The sequence below is a fragment of the Salvelinus fontinalis genome, chromosome 9 (genome assembly GCF_029448725.1).
Source record: "Salvelinus fontinalis isolate EN_2023a chromosome 9, ASM2944872v1, whole genome shotgun sequence".
Lineage (NCBI taxonomy): Eukaryota > Metazoa > Chordata > Actinopteri > Salmoniformes > Salmonidae > Salvelinus > Salvelinus fontinalis.
Window position 1 is genome coordinate 8,957,582 of NC_074673.1, and position 21,299 is coordinate 8,978,880.

Here is a 21,299-nt window from a genome sequence, read left to right on the forward strand (position 1 = left end):
GTAGTTTAAAATGGTGTGAATATGATCAGCATCAGTGTAGACAGCCAACGGTAGCAAGTAGACTGCCTGGATTAGATTTCAGTACCTTCTGCAACTAAAAAGTGTATGCATTTAAATGGAGGAAAGCATCAAGAAGCAAACTTTTCCTGGGCAGTAAAAAAATACCGAGAAAGTGATAGTTGGGGCCGTGGAGGTGAGTGAAGCCCTTACCCTTGAGAAGGGTAAAAGATGACTGTTGTGTCCTGTGAGATCCAGGACGATACTGTGGTAGTGTCTCCCCTCTACCAAGATGATTGCGACGTGGAGCGGGGCGATCAGGAGTGCAGCGAGAGGGTCGTCATCAACATCTCGGGACTGCGCTTCGAAACTCAACTGAAGACCCTCTCGCGCTTTCCCACCACGCTCTTGGGAGACCCGCGTAAAAGGATGCGCTTTTTCGATCCGTTGAGAAATGAGTACTTTTTTGACAGGAATAGACCCAGCTTTGATGCCATCCTCTATTATTACCAGTCTGGAGGAAAGCTTAGGAGACCTGTCAACGTTACCATGGACATTTTCATGGAAGAAATGACATTTTATGAAATTGAAGAGGAAGCCATAGATATGTTTAAAGAAGATGAAGGTATGATCATAGAGGTGGAACGTCCGATGCCTGACAACGAGTTTCAGCGCCAGTTGTGGCTTTTGTTTGAGTACCCGGAGAGCTCAGGGCCTGCCCGGATGATCGCAGTCGTATCAGTCAGTGTTATTGTAATATCCATTGTGATCTTCTGTCTAGAGACTTTACCACAGTTCAGGGAAGATACCGGCGCAGACCTACCATTAAGTAATCACCTTACCACGAATGGGACTACTCTCCATAAAAAACCCAATCTATTCACAGATCCGTTTTTTATGGTGGAGACACTTTGCATCGTGTGGTTTTCCTTTGAGTTTATCGTGAGGTTTTTATCTTGCCCGACCAAACCGGCTTTTTTCAAAAACGCAATGAACTCCATCGATATCTTAGCGATTGCACCTTATTTCATCACCCTTGGCCTTGAACTAGCAGAGCAACAGGGAGCAGGAAACGAGCAGGCCATGTCGTTAGCCATTCTCAGAGTCATCCGTTTGGTTCGAGTGTTCAGGATTTTTAAACTTTCCAGGCACTCCAAGGGTCTCCAAATTCTGGGCCAGACACTCCACGCCAGCATCAGCGAACTCGGCCTTTTGATATTCTTTCTTCTCATAGGGGTTATTCTGTTCTCCAGCGCTGTTTACTTTGCAGAGGCAGACGACCCTGAATCGGGATTCTCAAGTATCCCCGCCGCGTTCTGGTGGGCGGTGGTGTCCATGACTACGGTTGGATATGGAGACATGTACCCGGTTACTGTTGGTGGCAAAATAGTGGGATCTATGTGTGCCATCGCAGGAGTGCTGACCATAGCCCTACCTGTCCCTGTTATCGTGTCCAATTTTAACTACTTCTATCACAGAGGGCGTAATGACGAGGAAACCGCCGTGTATAGCCACGTGACTTGTGGTCAACAGAACGCTTCATTCGGAGAATTCAAATCGACCAGCGACAGCAGACAGTCTCTCGCCAAATCAGAGTACACGGAAGAGGATTCTTGCGAGACAATCAGATTAACAAACTTCAACCCATTTGAACATTACACGGGCAAGCTGACAGATGTATGAAAAACAAGCATCGGCCTAGTTGAGCAGGAAAAAAACCGTCTCCGTGAGTGGCCCCTGGGTACTTTATTTTACGCACGCTGTTAGTTGGCATGTAAATCTTCAAATATCTTGAATTCATTTGATGGATACCTACAGTAGGCTTATAGCTTCGTTACAGTAATGCCAGGTCAGTGCCAGTCCTATGTGCATGTTTGAATAATTACGCGCGTTTTTACTCACGCTATTACGCAGTGTTTGTTGTCATATAATCTTCAAATAGCTGGAATTAATTTGTTTGACACCTGCAGTAGGCCTATAGCTTCATCCCCACAACAATGTTTAGAACTGGGTATCTTTTGCATGGCCTATAGAATTTCTGAACTCGGAGCGCCACTGTGTGGTTGAAACGCAGTCGTGCAGCAGACGCTTCTAAGGCAAAAATATAACCGCTATTTGGGTTATCTGAACAGTGTGCAAGACATTGCTGATGATCAAAGTGTGTGTGTGTATTATTTACTCATGACTATACATACATTGTCCCTAACAAGCTTGTTAGGAACATTCTGGATTGAAGTGATGGAATATAACCCAACAAAAAAGCATTCTCTTCTTTCTACTTGCAGGGTACAAGATCAAAGACCCTTGCCTTTCTGCTACACTTGAAAGAAAATGCAAGCAATTCCATATATATTTGTAACTGGAAAAGTCAAGATAGTGATCAAACATCACACACTTGTCCCATGAACTACTGGCCAGCAATGTGAGATGACAGGTGCTGCTACATCATCAAATGGAGAGCCCCTTGAACAAACTACCAATCTGAATGTTCAATGAAACTTTCAATGTACTTTGAAATGTATTCAATGAACTGAAATAACAACTGTGTAGATATCCTGTAATGTATTGTTGTAAATATGCCTTTTTGAAACGCTATCCTTATTTTCTCAGCTCAGAATCTAAATGCAAACATGCCTTGCTCTGTGTGCCTTTGTGGAAAGTTTTGAAGGAACTATTTGTGTAGTCCTTTATTTTATATAACTATTTATTGTACACAAATTCAGATTTAGCTGTAAATGGTCCTTGGGAAGGAATCACTGGTGTTAAAATAACTTTCCCATAGGAATTTGAATTATGTCTGCATGTAAAGAGAAATCAGTTGTTCTATAAAATGTTAATGAAAGGTCTATTTCTATTTTTCTAAGATTGTAAAATTGTATGTGAACTTTTGAACTATATTTTTTAAATAAATAAATCCTCATTATTTTGTTTTAATATTAACTACTGTTCCTCCCAATGAGAGGGGGGTCTTCTCATTCTTTGTTGATTTCAAAAAAGCTTTTGACTCAATATGGTATGAGGGTCTTCTATACAAATTGATGAAAAGCGGTGTTGGGGGAAAAACATACGACATTATAAAATCCATGTACACAAACAACAAGTCTGCGGTTAAAATTGGCAAAAAAAAAACATTTCTTTCCACAGGGCCTACGGATGAGACAGGGATGCAGCTTGAGCCCCAACCACTTCAACATATATATCAACAAATTGGTGAGGGCACTAGAACAGTCTGCAGCACCCGGCCTCACCCTACTAAAATCTGAAGTCAAATGTCCACTGTTTGCTGATGATCTGGTGCTTTTGTCCAAAACCAAGGAGGGCCTATAGCAGCACCTAGATATTTTGGACAGATTCTGTCAGACCTGGGCCCTGACAGTAAAATTGTGTTCCAAAAAAGGTCCAGTTGCCAGGACCACAAATACAAATTCCATCTAGACACCGTTGCCCTAGATCCCACAAAAAACGATGCATACCTCAGCCTAAAATCAGCGCCACAGGTAATTTCCACAAAGGTGGGAACGATCTGAGAGACAAGGAAAAAAAGGCCTTCTATGCAATCAAAAGGAACATAAAATTTGACATACCAAATAGGATCTGGCTAAAAATGCTTGAATCAGTTATAGAACCCATTGCCCTTTATCGTTGTGAGGTCTGGGGTCCGCTCACCAACCAAGAATTCACAAAATGGGACAAACACCAAATTGAGACTGCAAAATTATCCTCTGTGTACACAAAATAATTACTTGACACATTGGAAAGAATTAACAAAAAAACAGAGCAAACTAGAATCCTGTTTGGCCCTAAAAGGAGAGTACACAGTGACTGACACAAAATTAAGGAAAGCTTTGACTATGTACAGAATCAGTGAGCATAGCCTTGCTATTGAGAGAGGCCGCCGTAGGCAGACCTGGCTCTCAAGAGAAGACAGGCTATGTGCACACTGCCCACAAAATGAGGTGGAAACTGAGCTGCACTTCCTAACCTCCTGCCAAATGTATGACCATATTAGAGACACATATTTCCCTCAGATTACACAGATCCACAAAGAACTAGAGAACAAACCCAATTTTAATAAACTCCCATATCTATTGGGTGAAATACCACAGTGTGCCATCACAGCAGCAAGATTTGTGACCTGTTGCCACAAGAAAAGGGCAACCAGTGAAGAACAAACACCATGGTAAATACAACCCATATTTATGTTTATTTATTTTCCCTTTTGTACTTCAACCATTTGCACATCGTTACAATGCTGTTTATATATATACATAATATGACATTTGAAATGTCTTTATTCCTTTCGAACTTTTGTGAGTCTAATGTTTACTGTTAATTTAAATATTGTTTATTTCACTTTTGTTTATTATCTATTTGACTTACTTTGGCAATGTCAACAAACATATTTTCGCCTTGCTAATAAAGCCCCTTGAATTGAAATGAGAGAGATCCAGAGGAAAGAAAGTAGTGTACAAGAACACCTATAAGGTGGCTTCCCTCTCTGTAACATTATTCATGGGTTTGGAGTGTTAAGCACAATGGTACCTAGATAGCTGAGCTTTACAGTGAGTGGGCTTGATCCCTCCAATTACTCCCAGTTCCATTCTCATATGTCACATACAGTAGTGCTGTTGTCAGATGTGTGCTTTGTGCTTTATAACAACCACAAGATAAGCTGTAATACAATGTATTATACATCTGTCTGATCATGTAATACTATGTCAGTGATTAGGTCATGGTAATATCACGGAGAGAGTGTCATGGAGATGTGTTGTGCAGAGAGGGAGGGTTGGGAATACGGTCCATTTCTTATTAATGATATTTGAGTTCACTACAATTTATGTTTTCCTTAATGTCTATCAATGGATTGTCAATGGATCATGTCCATAGCTGCCTTCCCCATTGTTGAGTGCCCGAGTTGACTGTAACAACTTAAAAATGGATATTGTTGATTTACAATTGTAATTTCGAATGAAATAGGTGGCCTAACTCACAAAACGAATTTTACATTTTAATGGTAGGCCTACAGAACACGATTTGAGTTGTAGCATTAATCCTAGACTCGTTCCTAATGGATATATCGATAAAGCTACACAGATGTGATGAAATTACAATGTGTGGTAATAAACATTGAGTTGTGGGATATTGATACAATTAGCTTCATCTGCTGGCTACATTGGCACATGGCCATTGGTGTATTTATGCCTATAGGCCTACTTCTACAGTATGTACAATTAATCATGCTTTGTAAATTATCATATATATTTTTGTTTATTACATCCATAAGATCCAAAAGTAATGACCCTAGATATTTTTCGAATTTGGTATGTTAATTAGATCAATTTTAAAAACACACATAACAAAAGACAATTTCATAAAATCGAAAGAGTTAGGAGTTGTCTGATCATTTATAAGCCAATAACTAACATTCACTAATGGAGGCCTTCTATAAAAAAAAAGTTAATTAAATTAACTCACTGCAACTTGAAACAGATCTATCTTAAAACAGTAACATGCCTGTTTTCAATTAGTCCTATTGATTAGATTGACAGTAACAACAACAGAACATTGCGCCATGCACTAGGAAGGGCAGGGGGTAGGTGGTCAGGATAATGGTCGAGCGCGCTCTGTTTGGAGACGCGCTGCTCGAGACCGCTGTCCATGGTGCTGAAACAGGCACTCCTGCTGAAATGGTCTATACCGCAACCGCTCTTTCCGGTCAGTGGCCACTCACAGAATTGAGCTGATAGGAGAGTATGTACAACTGCGAAAGTTGAGAGAGAAACATGTAAACGGTATGAATTCATTACTGTAGTTTAAGTTTTAAAATATAAGTTTATCAGTAGCCTATCATTAGGACCATTGTTGATTGGTTGGGAAATAATTATTAAGGTACTGGCTGACTCATAACCCTTCCTTCAGAAGAGCAGATATTACGCCAATGCTGGCACACACAATGCTCTTGCTTTTGTGGTGTAGAGAGAACTCGTGGCAGCGTGCTTTAGTATAGCCGGTCTGCATTGCGTCGAACCGCGCTCTCCTCCCTCCCTCCTTCTCTCTCCCTCTCCCACGCTCACCCCCGCCCCACACACACACACACTCCACTTTCTCTCCACCTCCACTCTCCTTGCATGTGAAATACCGAACAACAATATGCTGAACCATTATTTAGAAATGATTCTCTCTTCACATAATCGACTCCTCCCTCTATTTTAAGCACCTCCAGTCTCCATCCCCTCTTAACAGTGTGCCGGCTCGAGGTAAAACACATCCCAGAATGCCCGTCATATTGTCTAGGCTACTCGTAACAGGACATTTCTGCTGATGCGGTAATGTCTGAAAATGGCAAGTGTTCGCTTATTGCCCCTTAATGTATCTCCCCCCTGAATGGCAAAATAATACTTTCTCCTGCGGTACAAGCCGTTCAGTCCGAAGTACCCAACCGGCTACAGACGTTGCGGCTTACAGTTACTTTTTCTCAGTTTTTTCCATCTTCACGTTTCTCCTCTGACTCCCGCGTGATTTGACATCGAATGTGAAGAAGAGACGACAGGATCAAGATGTAGACAAATAAGACATTTAAGTTATCCGAGATGAACGGCTCAGACAGTGATGCCTTGAGAGTTTTAGCCTACCAGGGCGATCTGACGCTGCACAGAGGAAAGCTCCAATGTGTTGCGGTGGGGTGCAACGTAAAGTGTTAATATATTAACACATGACAACAACTCTCCGGATGTCCAGGATGTCCTAGCGTTGAATGACTGTGCTGAGTCGCGGACAAGACGCATTCCGTCAGGATTCCTTCACGATCATCCTGAGGTAAGCCTTGAAACTGGTGCACTCTGTCTGTCTGTCTGTCTGTCATTTGAGGTTTACGGTCAAGAGGAATACTTCCAAGGCTATTGTTATCTATTACTATTAGGCCATTTATAGACTGTTATTTTTTGTGTATTTAACACTTCATTATTTGCGTGAGGCAAGTTTCAAACAGTGTTATGTGACAAATCATGCATATAAAGTGGTGCAATTATATGACATTTAACCCTGTCAAATATAATATGCATAGTCGATTGCTTTATGTCTAGATTATCACCAATAAAACAATATAGTTTCCCCCTTTAAATGCTGATAAATAAACAGACAGGAAATGTAGCCTAGAGGCCAAATAAATAAATAAATGGCAGAAATTGCTGAGCCAGCATATATCTTCACTGCTCCTTAGATCCGTTATTTTCTCTTTTTTTCCTCTCTGACTGTGTGACAGAGGCATCAGCAGCAGCAGCAGATGCAGCGGAGAGCAGCAATGGTTGAGTCAGCCAGAACCGCAGTGGAGCCGCACTGAGGCAAAGCAAGTTATACCCCCCCTATCTGGGGACTAGCACAAGAAATAGGGGGAGAAGAAGAAGAGTGCAGAAGGAAATTGTATACTGCCAAAACCTGAATGCCGCCTGTTCAATCAGATTAACCGGACAACAGGAATTCCACAACTCCTGCTGCAACAGAGCTCCCGAATTCGAGCTACAAGATGACCGTAGTGGCAGGAGATAACATGGACGAGACCGTGGCAGTGCCGGGGCACCCGCAGGACTCGTACCCCCCCGACCATGAAGACCACGACTGCTGCGAGAGGGTGGTCATCAACATAGCGGGGATGCGGTTCGAGACGCAACTCAAAACTCTCTCCCAGTTCCCCGAGACATTGCTAGGCAACCCCAAGAAGAGGATGCGCTACTTTGACCACCTGAGAAACGAGTATTTCTTTGATAGAAACCGTCCCAGTTTCGATGCCATCCTCTACTATTACCAGTCTGGCGGTAGGCTGAGAAGGCCCGTCAACGTCCCATTGGATATGTTCTCGGAAGAGATAAAGTTTTATGAGTTGGGAGTGGATGCCATGGAGAAATTCCGTGAGGATGAGGGCTTCGTCAGGGAGGAAGAACGTCCTTTACCTGAGAAGGAGTTCCAGCGTCAGATCTGGCTGCTTTTTGAACACCCAGAGAGCTCCGGTCCAGCCAGAGGGATTGCTATAGTATCTGTTATGGTCATTCTGATTTCTATAGTCATCTTTTGTTTAGAGACTTTACCTGACTTGAAAGAAGACCCTAGGGGTCGGTTTAAGACTGTAGGGAACCATACTTTTTACTACAAACCAAACATCCTAAAAGATCCCTTCTTCATTATTGAAACTCTTTGCATTATCTGGTTCTCGTTTGAGTTGATCGTGCGTTTTTTCGCGTGTCCAAGCAAGGCGGTCTTCTCCAAAAACATGATGAACATCATTGATATAGTGGCCATCATTCCTTACTTCATCACACTGGGAACGGAGCTGGCTGAGGACCCCGAAGACCAGGACGAGGGCATGGGAGAGCAGGCAACATCTCTGGCCATCCTCAGGGTGATCCGTCTGGTCAGAGTGTTTAGAATCTTCAAGCTGTCACGACACTCCAAAGGATTGCAGATCCTGGGACAAACCCTCAAGGCCAGTATGCGCGAGCTCGGATTGCTCATCTTCTTCCTCTTCATTGGAGTCATCCTGTTCTCCAGCGCGGTGTATTTCGCAGAGGCCGAGGAGAAAGGGTCGTACTTCGGCAGCATCCCAGAAGCCTTCTGGTGGGCCGTGGTATCTATGACAACTGTGGGCTATGGGGACATGGTGCCTGTCACTATAGGGGGTAAGATAGTAGGCTCCCTTTGCGCCATAGCCGGTGTGTTGACGATTGCGCTCCCAGTGCCTGTCATTGTGTCCAACTTCAACTACTTCTACCACAGGGAGACCGAGGGAGAGGAGCAGGCCAAACTCTTAGAAGTTAGTGAACCAAACATTAGTGAAAGCAACTCTAGTCGCCGCAGCTCGTCCACTGTCAGCAAATCAGAGTACATGGAGATTGATGGAGATATAAATAATAGCATCGACAACTTTAGAGAGGCAAACCTCAGAACTGGCAATTGCACTATAGCCAACCAAAACTGTGTAAATAAAAGCAAGCTGCTTACAGATGTGTAGAATTAGACACCATGGGACTTAAATGATGCCGTCACATGTTAACTGCCGTTAACTGCACTAGACCATCAGGTCTGAAAGCTTCATTCACCTCCTATAAGCGTTCTAGCATTACAACAACAACCAAGCTCAGCAATTTGAAAGTAATTATTACAGGGGAAAAAGAAAATGAAGCTGTTACTAGAGAATATAACATATAGATAGAGTAACTTAATTATTCTAAAATGATCCTTTAAATAAGTATTGAAAAAGAAAAAAGAAAACTTATATTTAACACGCACAAGCAAATGCGGGCGTCCTTGGAGGAACACTAACCAACAGCACTCATGAGGACATATCTGTCTTTATCAGACGAAGCCAGGCGTCGTAATTAAAATGTTATGCATGGATTACAGATAACAACATTTCAGTAAGTTGCACAATGCATCAAGGAGAAAATGCATCAGAAATATGCTTTGCTGCCTGCAGAGAGAGAGAGAGAGACGCAAGTCAGCATCTGCAGCAGTCAGACAGTGGTCGGATCGAGCGACGCCCCGCCTGAAGTCAGAGGCTACTTCTCTACCCCTCTGTCATCAAAGGATTTACTATCCAGCAAAGCGCCCAGGAAAAAGACTGATCACTGATCTCCTGGTTTGGATGATGACGAGGAGGATCTAGGATACGGACATCCGCAATGCTGCTATTTTCCAGCAGTAAGATGCTGTAATTATGATATCACTAAGTGATCCAATGGGATTTTAGCCCTTTAATGCAAGACAGCACAATTATTAAACAAAAGAGCTTCACACGAGCATGTTTAGAAACTCCCCATACATGTTGATATTGGCATGCGTGATGATGAGACATAACCTCATAATAATGGAGAAAAAAAATATTTTGGATATTTGCATCCCCCCTATGCCTTCATTCGATTCATCCACCCCTTTATGCTTTTGTTTCACTGAGAGTGCAGTACTGGTTTCAAATAGTTTTTCATTTCAAAATGCTAATCGTTTAGAAGTATCTAGGGAGTGAATGTTAAAAATCGTAAGGGAAACAGTAACTAAACTAAGATCATAGCATGAGAAAAAGCAACCTGCATTACGGTCTATCGACTAGATACTGTGTATACTAGTATATCTAATGCATGACGTCAGTATTCAGCTTGTTGCAGTTACAGACACGGAATAGTGTCTTATACTGTCATGGAAACGAAACGTGGGTAATTAAAACATGAATCCCTGAAACGTTTCTGAAATGTGACAAAATACAGTATATCCAAACCCAACTCGGGGGTTCAGACTTAAAACGTTCTCGATCAAAGAAGCAGAATAAATACCTATTATCAAAAATGCATATTCTCATAAATACGCACCAAGTATTACAGTATTACTTCAATAGTGCAGTGCATGGACCTTCTTTGAACAAAGAAAAAGTAAACATATTATGAGTCATGTCTTCCATTTCACCACAAAATGTAGGGGCGTTTGTTTATTTTCATTAACAAAACAATCGAAATAGCTCTAATTCTAATGAAATTAGCGTTTGTTTAATAAATATTGCAAATCATTATTTTGCACTTTAGTTGCTAGTGCCTTTACCCCTCTCACCATGCAACAGGTTCAGTGAAAGTGCCTCTGTGTATATAGCCTACAACATAAATACATGTTGAACAGATCAGGTGCAGAAGATCTTGTTTTCGCATTATGCTGTTATTAATGCTGTTATTGATGTGGACGATGATGAGGATGGTTATTAATACAGTGAGAGAATGTTCAGTGAAAACAACCATGGAAGTCCATTACCAACATGACCCAGGATTTAGTTTACCCAAGATTCTAGAACAAGATTCTAGAACAACTCAACATTGTTGTCCTCATGATGCACTTATGCTCTTCCTGGAACCAACCATCCTCCTGTGCTTTCTGTTTCTTCACCCATGCACCACTTCAAATCCAAAGGGAATATCCGTTGCTTTGCATTTGCTTTGCATTGCATTGTTGCTATTGATTTATGTGCCATAAGTCTTGCGTGTCTACCTCAGTGAGGTTACTGCAGAACTCACTGCAGAACTGAAGCTATACTCCGAGCCAGGCAGATCTGCAAGCAGGCTATATCGACGCAGAGCAGCGCTTACTTCTTCCACAACATGAAAAATTGCCTTTTAGTGGACTAGGCTGTGGTCATCAGGGCCTGCACTTACAAAGTGCCTCAGAGTAGGAGCGCAGATCTAGGATCAGGTCCCCCAATGTCCATGTCATCTTATTCATTCTGATCTAAAAGGCTAATCTGATCCTAGAGCTGTGCTCCTACTCTGAGACACTTTGTGAATACAGGCCCAGATGCTGAATAGTTAGAAGCACTTAAAATATACTCTAGCCCCCTTAACCCTATCCCCTTTCCTTCCAAGCTATGCATAATCAAAAAAGAAGAGAAACAAACATTTCTATACAGATGTAGGATCTTAATTTGATCACTCTTTTGTTGATGATCATTTTCCTGCGTGGCAAGAAATGCAAACTTGTTGTATATTCAAGGTTTAAAAAGGCTTTTAAAGTTTGTAATTTCTGCTTTAAAAATGTCAGATCTGATTTGCCCTAATGTAAAATGTATCAACCCTTACAACAAAAAAATCCATTAATTATAATCCACATTTCCTGTTGCTGCAAAATTATTTTCCTGCTGTAGAAAACTAGCTTACATTAAGATCCTCCATCTGTAGTAGCAGAGTAGACCAGAGCATAATGATTTAGACTGTCTGATTCTCGAAAAACATGTTAATACAAGTGGTTTGGTTTCAAATCAAATCAAATTGTATTGGTCACGTACACATTTAGCAAACGTTATCGCAGGTGCAGCGAAATGTTTTATGTTTCTAGCTCCAACAGTGCAATACTACCTAGCAATGGTGTGTATAGACAGTATATGAATAGAAAAAGTGTGTACAGCAGTAGTTATACAGGATGGTGTTCCATGACTATGTAGATAGGGCAGCAGTTTCTGAGGGTAAACATTTGGATTCTTTGGTGTGACAGTTGAGAAGCAATGCAGGTTTGATACTATTACCCAGTGGTGGATAAAGTACCCAGTAGTCATACTTGAGAAAAAGTCAAGACACTTTAACAGGAAATAACTCAAGTAAAAGTGAAAGTCACCAAGTAAAATACTACTTGAGTAAAAGTTTTAAAGTATTTGGTTATAAATGTACTTATGTATCAAAAGTAAAAGTATAAATCATTTAAAATTCCTTATATTAAGCAAACCAGATGACACAATTGTTAATGTTTTTTGAATTTACGGATAGCCAGGGGCACAGTCCAACACTCAGACATCATTCAGAAACAAAGCATTTGTGTTTAGTGAGTCCACCAGGTCAGAGGCAGTAGAGATGACCAGGGATGTTCCCTTGATACGTGTGTGAATTGGACCCTTTCTGTCCTGCTAAGCATTCAAAATGTAACGAGTACTTTTGGGTGTCAGGGAAGATATATGTAAAAAGTACATCATTTTCTTTAGGAATGTAGTGAAGTAAAAGTAAAAGAAGTCCAAAAATATAAATAGTAAAATAAAGTACAGATACCCCAAAAAACTACTTAAGTAGTACTTTGAAGTACTTTACACCACTGCTATTACGTCACAGAACTATCCTGTCCAATTATATCTGTGAATGCCTGAAAAGTGTGCCACATTTCATTGATGAGGAATGCCCTTTCTAGTAATTATATTTCTGTGTATCTCTGTCGCAGACGGACAATGAATTACCCAGGGAGTTTTAAGTAGATTTGTTTTGGCATATTGGGATTTCACCCTGGGCATTATCAGCAAATTATAAAAGGCTCCACAGTCTTTGCTAGTTCAATTTGCTCAATATCTACATGTATTTCATCATTGTGTCTTCCAGCTTTCAGCAAAGCTTACGGATGCTTTGTAAATGCTGTTATGTTGTTTAAGCAACATTTTGGCTGTCATAATCAAAATCAATATGAAATGACAAGAGGATTTAGAATCAAGGCATGACACTGGTATCACTCCTAGAAATGTTTGTGACACTGAAGTCAAGGGATTACACACAACAGATGTAATGATGCCCACACATCAACATAGCTAAAGATTCAATTACCCTTATGACTGTATGTTACTTGGATGAAAAGGACTGTACCATATTTTCCTTTCGGGTCTCCACGACAGTGTGAAAAGGGTCTTCGTGGACTAACAGCAAGCTAGCAAAGCAGGCTAATGTACACATTGTTTGGCGAAGAGGCCTTGTTTGATTCTGTGAATCTAGTTGCTCGTTGTTATTTGCTATGCTTATGTTGATTTGCTCTTATTATTGATTTGCTGCAAACTTAGAATGTGTCTGTCTATCAGAGAGCCTTCCTAGATGTCACTTCAGTTGAATATGTCAGTTCAATATGTCAGTGAAGTTGACATTTGAGTCAAAAAAGAAATAAAATAAGTGTTACTTCTGTGTCAGGGATTTTCAGGGTTTCTGACCAAGAGAATGTCATCAAGTCTTAAGAACAGATACAGAATCTCCCAAATACAACCAATACAAAGTGGCTCTCCTATCTCAAGTTTCAAGTGTCAACATTTATCTGCCACTTTGACAAGATACAACAGCTGTAAAACAGTTTAGTCAAATTCTCACCATGAGAGCTTTTTCCCAATAACACAGTGATAATAATAATAGATACAGTAGATACTAATAGAAATAAACATTTAAATAAAAACCACACAAGAAAAACAAGAGAATGTAAGTATATACAGGCCACTGCCAGTACCTTATTAAATGTGCAGGGATACTGGAGTGGTTGTATATACAGGCCACTGCCAGCACCTTAGTCAATGTGCTGGGGTACTGGAGTGGTTGTATATACAGGCCACTGCCAGCACCTTAGTCAATGTGCTGGGGTACTGGAGTGGTTGTATATACAGGCCACTGCCAGCACCTTAGTCAATGTGCTGGGGTACTGGAGTGGTTGTATATACAGGCCACTGCCAGTACCTTATTAAATGTGCAGGGGTACTGGAGTGGTTGTATATACAGGCCACTGCCAGCACCTTAGTCAATGTGCTGGGGTACTGGAGTGGTTGAGGTGAGTTTATACATACAAAGTATCTCTACCATGTACAGTAGCTAGCTGACCATCAGGTAAATTATATGTTTTTACCATATGTGGTTTCTCTTATGGCCCAGAAGAGTGGTTGGACAAAATATGTCCTATTCCACCAAATACCCATGATGCAACAGTTCACAGTGAGGTTGAGGGCCGTCACTAGTTACCCCAGCCAAAAAGTCATAAGTATGGCTAAACCTTGAATTTGTGGCTGTGGTAGCTAGTGACATCCAAGTTTGAGGGAACCCATGCGAAACCCCTCACGTCACGATACCAGTACATCCATTGCTCTTGCCGTGAGGGCAATCTATGCATGGTGCTATGCATTTAACTATTCTATAAAAAAACAAAAAAACAATGCATTCTTATAGCAATAGAATTACAGGTACCTGTTTTCTTAGAAACTTTTGTAAACTAAGAAATTCATTAATCTATTTAAAAAAGATATGGAGAAGACAGATGGTCTCGATGTCTTTACAGATATTTACAACATGGCTGTCTGTATATGTTGTTTGTTGTATTCTTTGATTTCCTTAAGGTCAGTGGGGTCAAAGGTTAAAGATCAAAGTTAAACACCTGAGTCATGTTCATTAGGGAAAACAGTTGTAAAACATTTTGCAACAAGAACATTTTGAGTTTCTTATTGGACAGAGAGTAAATCCCCAAAGTTTTAAAACATTTTTTGGTACAGAAAATGAAAATAGTTTTTCTTATCTGACAAGTTGGCCTACAAGATAGGCTTCCCCATTTCACTCTAGTTTAGAGCGGTTTATTCTATTTGGTGCCTAATGAACACAACCCTGTCCTAACACTAAGCAGAGAAAAGCTATGAAATGGCCAAATATAGGTATTGTACAGTGGCCATCCAATCCCCATCCACCTCCTAGGTTAACCTGGAGTAGTTTTCCAGAAAGGAAGCTATGTTGACTAATGGAGCAGAGTAGCCAGAAGCACCCTCCCACAGGATTGAAGGGCTGTGTGTCTAGTGTGAACGAGAGTCTGAGATGGTGCCTATATAGCTTTGTTTGTATAATGTATGCTATTCAAAATAAAAACGAGTGAGGTCTTTTAAAAAATACCATTCAGAGAAACTCAAGTAAAAGTAAACTATATCTAAAAAGAAGAAACACTGTTAAATAGAGTATTGCAAGCAACTTTATAGAGCAACATGTCAAAACCAATGATATCTATGTTTTTATTGTGTATCTTATTTTTTGTTTTATTTGTCACTATACTACGATTTATTCCCACTGGGCACAGAAGTCATTTCAAGGTCTATTCTACATTGGTTCAAAGTAATTTCATTGAAATTACATGGAAACAATGATGATTGCACCAGTGGGTGCCCAGTGGGTTGTATTTAGGAAGAACATGACAGAATATCCTGAAATATCAAAGACAATAATAATGTGTTCCTTTGCAAAGCCATGATGATTAAACTGAAGTACTATTGTTATCAATTTACTGTACTGTCAATTTACTGTACTGTCAATTTACTGTACTGACAATTTACTGTACTGTCAATTTACTGTACTGTCAATTTACTGTACTGACAATTTACTGTACTGTCAATTTACTGTACTGTCAATTTACTGTACTGTCAATTCCCTGTACTGACAATTTACTGTACTGTCAATTTACTGTACTGTCAATTCCCTGTACTGACAATTTACTGTACTGTCAATTTACTGTCCTGACAATTTACTGTACTGTCAATTTACTGTCCTGACAATTTACTGTACCGGACTACAAACAACTGTGTTAGCATCAAGATGTATGGATAGTCTTTTTATTTTATTTAAAGAAACACTGGAAAACCCATCCAAACAAACCACACCATTTAAGAGAGTTTCCAAACTTCCATCACTGAAAACCAACTGATAATGTATAGATAACGAATACATATCTCTATGGCAACCAAAAACTGCATGGTCAACAGAAGACTGCATGAGCTTTATGACCTTTCCAAACTGTAGATCAATTATAATAGTGGCTGCATCGTTTAAAGAAAACCCTTGCTTTCATCTAAACCAAAGGCTTCTATATCAAATATTTTCCTTTATTTTGAATGTATTTTAGAAAATGTTATTGTTTGCTAAAGGACCGTTTTCATCTCAGACCAGACGTACGTTCGGATTGGTGCTTGCTACAGTATGGCAACACTGTGTACTGAATCTGATCAGTTCTGATGTTGTAAGTATTAACATGTTCAAACTAGCCTGGTCTCAGATCTGTTTGCGCTGTCTTGCCAACTATATGCTCATTGTCAGGCCAAACACGGCAATGACCAATGACAACAATCATAGGAGTTGTCTATACAGCACAAACAAATCTGTGACCAGGCTATACGTTGAAACCTCTCTTTACTAACATGCTGCGCGAGCGTGTGCGAGTGGTGCAAAATAAATGTACATATTCATGTTATTCAATCATTGCACCCACACTGCACACGCACGTCAACGAGCATCTGCGTAGCCAGACGTTAAAATAGAACTTGGTTCCATTTGTGACGCTTGATGCGCTGCAAGTCTCGCCTCTCCCATTTCCTCATTGGTATTTAGGAGCATATACCCACGTGGGTGATTGAAAGATGAACTGAGGTCCACACTCCAGGCCAGTTGGTGGTGGTAATGCACCTTAAAGTTGGTTGCCAACCGCCAAAGAAGAAGAAGAAGCCGCCTGGAGGAGGAGAGATTACTAGAAACAAACTCTGTTTACCCTTTTATCCATGGATTAATTGTCGGAGTAGAGGACATTGTGCATTTCAGGCAAAATAACAACCAAATGTTTATATCCCAGGACAAATTAGCTAGCAACAGCAAGCTAGCTAAATTGGCATATATGTTTAATGCTTTTCGATCTGTCCCCAAATGAATGTAGTTGGTTCAGAATTCGTGTTGATATTTCAACCTGCGTGTCCTGACGCACGCGCGCGCCCGGTCTAGTCAGCATGTTAGAATGGTGAAGAGAGGTGACTAGTTCCTGTTTGATGACAGGCAGTGATGTGATTGGTAGATGTGTGATTGATACATGTTTCTCTTACCGTCCGTCTGTCAGACATTATTTGTGTCTGAAATGGCACCCTATTCCCTCTATAGTGCACTACTTTTGACCAGAGTCCTATGGCCCCTGTAGTAGTAGTAGTGCACTAGAGTCCTATGGCCCCTGGTGGTTAAAAGTAGTAAATTAGTCCTATGGCCCCTGGGGGTCAAAAGTAGTGCACTAGAGTCCTATTGCCCCTGGTTGTCAAAAGTAGTCCACTAGTCCTATGGCCCCTGGTGGTCTAAAGTAGTGCACTAGAGTCCTATGGCCCCTGGTGGTCAAAAGTAGTGCACTAGAGTCCTATTGCCCCTGGTTGTCAAAAGTAGTGCACAAGTCCTATGGCCCCTGGTGGTCAAAAGCAGTGCACTAGACCTATGGCCCCTCGTGGTCAAAAGTAGTGCACTAGAGTCCTAAGTCCCCTGGTGGTCAAAAGTAGTGCACTAGAGTCCTATGGCCCCTGGTGGTCAAAAGTAGTGCAATAGAGTCCTATGGCCCCTGGTGGTCAAGGGTGCATTTTAGCATGCTACCATTGTGCATCTATATAAGAAATGTGATCCTATAAGATATCTATAACAACCGATAGAAAACCTATTGACTGCTATGGGAATGTGACCGAGCAGCTCAGAGACGAGAGAGACTGTTAACTCCTGGGGTCTGTTAAATCAAAATCCAATCCAATGTTATTTGTCACATGCTTGGTAAACAACAGCTGTAGACTAACAGTGTAATGCTTCCTGACGGGCCCTTCACCAACAATACAGAGAGAAACATAGAAAACATTATAGAAAGATAATATTATAGATAAATAAAATGTTTTGTCTAGATCAGGTATGTTTGTCATGTAGAACTGAGTCCTGTCAGCTCTACTCGTTACATTTCTACCTGAAATGGTGTTAATGTTTAACCTCATCGAATACACCCCTGCTCTTTTTTTATTTGTATTATAAGTAATCCATTTGCCTACTACCAATGTTTGTTTGTCATTTTTTCACATTGTATATTGAGGATTACACTATGATATGTTGGGCTTGTCAGACGTCAGAGAAAAACATGGTCTGTGATATATGCAAGGGTATTTCTTTTCTAACTTATGTCACACTGTATGATTTCATCGTTCATCAAATTCAATAAATGTTAAGGATCAGATTGTGTATTGTCGTTAGTTACTTGGAAAACAAGGTCATTTTGGGTGTCTAGTCAAGTCTATAGCTGCTGAATGTTTGTGTACTTGTGAGCCACTAAGGGTTTAAGTTTCTGATTCCGCTTCTATCGAACCCCAATGGTGACTTTCCCCCAATGGTGACTTTCCCCCAATGGTGACTTTCCCCCAATGGTGACTTTCCCAAGGACACGGCAGTGGGCCACATTCTTTATCGATGTTACAAACAGCTCAAAACTTCAATATTGATTAACACCTGCATTAAATCATTTGGATTGAAAACTACGTACCCTGCATTCAGGTAGTGCCTTCAGTACCTGCCTTCAGTACCTGGCTACAGTACCTGACTATAGTACCTGCCTTCAGTACGTGGCTACAGTACCTGACTATAGTACCTGGCTATAGTACCTGACTATAGTACCTGCCTTCAATACGTGGCTACAGTACCTGACTATAGTACCTGGCTACAGTACCTGACTATAGTACCTGCCTTCAGTACGTGGCTACAGTACCTGACTATAGTACCTGGCTATAGTACCTGCCTTCAGTACCTGCCTTCAGTACCTGGCTACAGTACGTGGCTACAGTACGTGGCTACAGTACCTGGCTACAGTACCTGCCTTCAGTACCTGGCTACAGTACCTGGCTATAGTACCTGGCTACAGTACCTGGCTACAGTACCTGCCTACAGTACCTACCTTCAGTACCTGCCTTCAGTACCTGGCTACAGTACCTACCTTCAGTACCTGGCTATAGTACCTGGCTACAGTACCTGCCTTCAGTACCTGGCTACAGTACCTACCTTCAGTACCTGGCTATAGTACCTGCCTTCAGTACCTGCCTTCAGTACGTGGCTATAGTACGTGGCTACAGTACCTGACTATAGTACCTGGCTATAGTACCTGCCTTCAGTACCTGACTATAGTACCTGGCTATAGTACCTGCCTTCAGTACCTGTCTTCAGTACGTGGCTACAGTACCTGAATATAGTACCTGGCTATAGTACCTGGCTACAGTACCTGCCTTCAGTACCTGCCTTCAGTACCTGGCTAGAGTACGTGGCTACAGTACCTGGCTACAGTACCTGGCTACAGTACCTGGCTACAGTACCTGGCTTCAGCACCTGGCTACAGCACCTGGCTACAGTACCTGGCTACAGTACCTGCCTTCAGCACCTGGCTACAGTACCTGGCAATAGTACCTGCCTTCAGCACCTGGCTACAGTACCTGGCAATAGTACCTGCCTTCAGAACCTGGCTACAGTACCTGGCAATAGTACCTGCCTTCAGCACCTGGCTACAGTACCTGGCAATAGTACCTGGCTACAGTACCTGGCAATAGTACCTGGCTTCAGCACCTGGCTACAGTACCTGGCTACAGTACCTGCCTTCAGCACCTGGCTACAGTACCTGGCAATAGTACCTGCCTTCAGCACCTGGCTACAGTACCTGGCAATAGTACCTGCCTTCAGCACCTGGCTACAGTACCTGGCAATAGTACCTGGCTTCAGCACCTGGCTACAGTACCTGGCTACAGTACCTGCCTTCAGCACCTGGCTACAGTACCTGGCAATAGTACCTGGCTTCAGTACCTGACTACAGTACGTCATATCTGTGTCTTCTCGTTTCTTCTCTGCCCTCCAGACAATCCTGTAAAAAAGACAAGGGAAGAATTAAAACACTACAGGTTAGATACTGTTAGAAGGTTAAATAAGAGTTAAAACACTACAGGGTAAATACTGTTAGAAGGTTAAATAAGAGTTAAAACACTACAGGTTAAATACTGTTAGAAGGTTAAATAAGAGTTAAAACACTACAGGTTAAATACTGTTAGAAGGTTAAATAAGAGTTAAAACACTACAGGTTAAATACTGTTAGAAGATTAAATAAGAGTTAAAACACTACAGGTTAAATACTGTTAGAAGGTTAAATAAGAATTAAAACACTACAGGTTAAATACTGTTAGAAGGTTAAATAAGAATTAAAACACTACAGGTTAAATACTGTTAGAAGGTTAAATAAGAGTTAAAACACTACAGGTTAAATACTGTTAGAAGGTTAAATAAGAGTTAAAACACTACAGGTTAGATACTGTTAGAAGGTTAAATAAGAATTAAAACACTACAGGTTAGATACTGTTAGAAGGTTAAATAAGAGTTAAAACACTACAGGTTAGATACTGTTAGAAGGTTAAATAAGAGTTAAAACACTACAGGTTAAATACTGTTAGAAGGTTAAATAAGAGTTAAAACACTACAGGTTAGATACTGTTAGAAGGTTAAATAAGAATTAAAACACTACAGGTTAGATACTGTTAGAAGGTTAAATAAGAGTTAAAACACTACAGGTTAAATACTGTTAGAAGATTCCATGATATTACCTAATCAAGGACACAGTATTACATGACCTTTCCTCTGGCCCGCTCTCTCTGCTCCTGGCCCGCTCTCTCTGCTCCTGGCCCGCTCTCTCTGCTCCTGGCCCCCTCTCTCTGCTCCTGGCCCTCTCGCTCTGCTCCTGGCCCCCTCTCTCTGCTCCTGGCCCTCTCTCTCTGCTCCTGGCCCTCTCCCCCCGGCCCTGGCCCTCTCTCTCTGCTCCTGGCCCGCTCTCTCTGCTCCTGGCCCTCTCTCTCTGCTCCTGGCCCTCTCTCCCCGGCCCTGGCCCCCTCTCTCCCTGGCCCCCTCTCTCTGCTCCTGGCCCTCTCTCTCTGCTCCTGGCCCTCTCTCTCTGCTCCTGGCCCTCTCTCTCTCTCCCTGGCCCCCTCTCTCCCTGGCCCCCTCTCTCTGCTCCTGGCCCTCTCCCTGCTCCTGGCCCTCTCTCTCTGCTCCTGGCCCTCTCCCCCCGGCCCTGGCCCCCTCTCTCTGCTCCTGGCCCTCTCTCTCTGCTCCTGGCCCTCTCTCTCTGCTCCTGGCCCTCTCTCTCTGCTCCTGGCCCTCTCTCTCTGCTCCTGGCTCTCTCCCTGGCCCCCTCTCTCCCTGCTCCTGGCCCTCTCCCTGCTCCTGGCCCCCTCT

The 21,299-nt window shown here is 41.8% G+C and overlaps 2 protein-coding genes across 2 annotated transcripts; both read left to right on the forward strand.

The window, feature by feature from the left end:
- Positions 1 to 228: 228 nt before the first annotated feature.
- LOC129862019 (shaker-related potassium channel tsha2) lies at positions 229 to 2,937 on the forward strand. Its single transcript, XM_055933306.1, has 2 exons — positions 229 to 1,723; positions 2,283 to 2,937. Exon 1 carries the CDS (start codon positions 229 to 231, stop codon positions 1,678 to 1,680), a length of 1,452 nt encoding a protein of 483 aa, XP_055789281.1. The 3' UTR covers positions 1,681 to 1,723; positions 2,283 to 2,937.
- Positions 2,938 to 6,066: 3,129 nt separating this feature from the next.
- Positions 6,067 to 18,277, forward strand: LOC129862020 (potassium voltage-gated channel subfamily A member 1-like). Its single transcript, XM_055933307.1, has 2 exons — positions 6,067 to 6,813; positions 7,259 to 18,277. Exon 2 carries the CDS (start codon positions 7,520 to 7,522, stop codon positions 8,996 to 8,998), a length of 1,479 nt encoding a protein of 492 aa, XP_055789282.1. The 5' UTR covers positions 6,067 to 6,813; positions 7,259 to 7,519; the 3' UTR covers positions 8,999 to 18,277.
- The last annotated feature ends 3,022 nt before the right edge of the window (positions 18,278 to 21,299 follow it).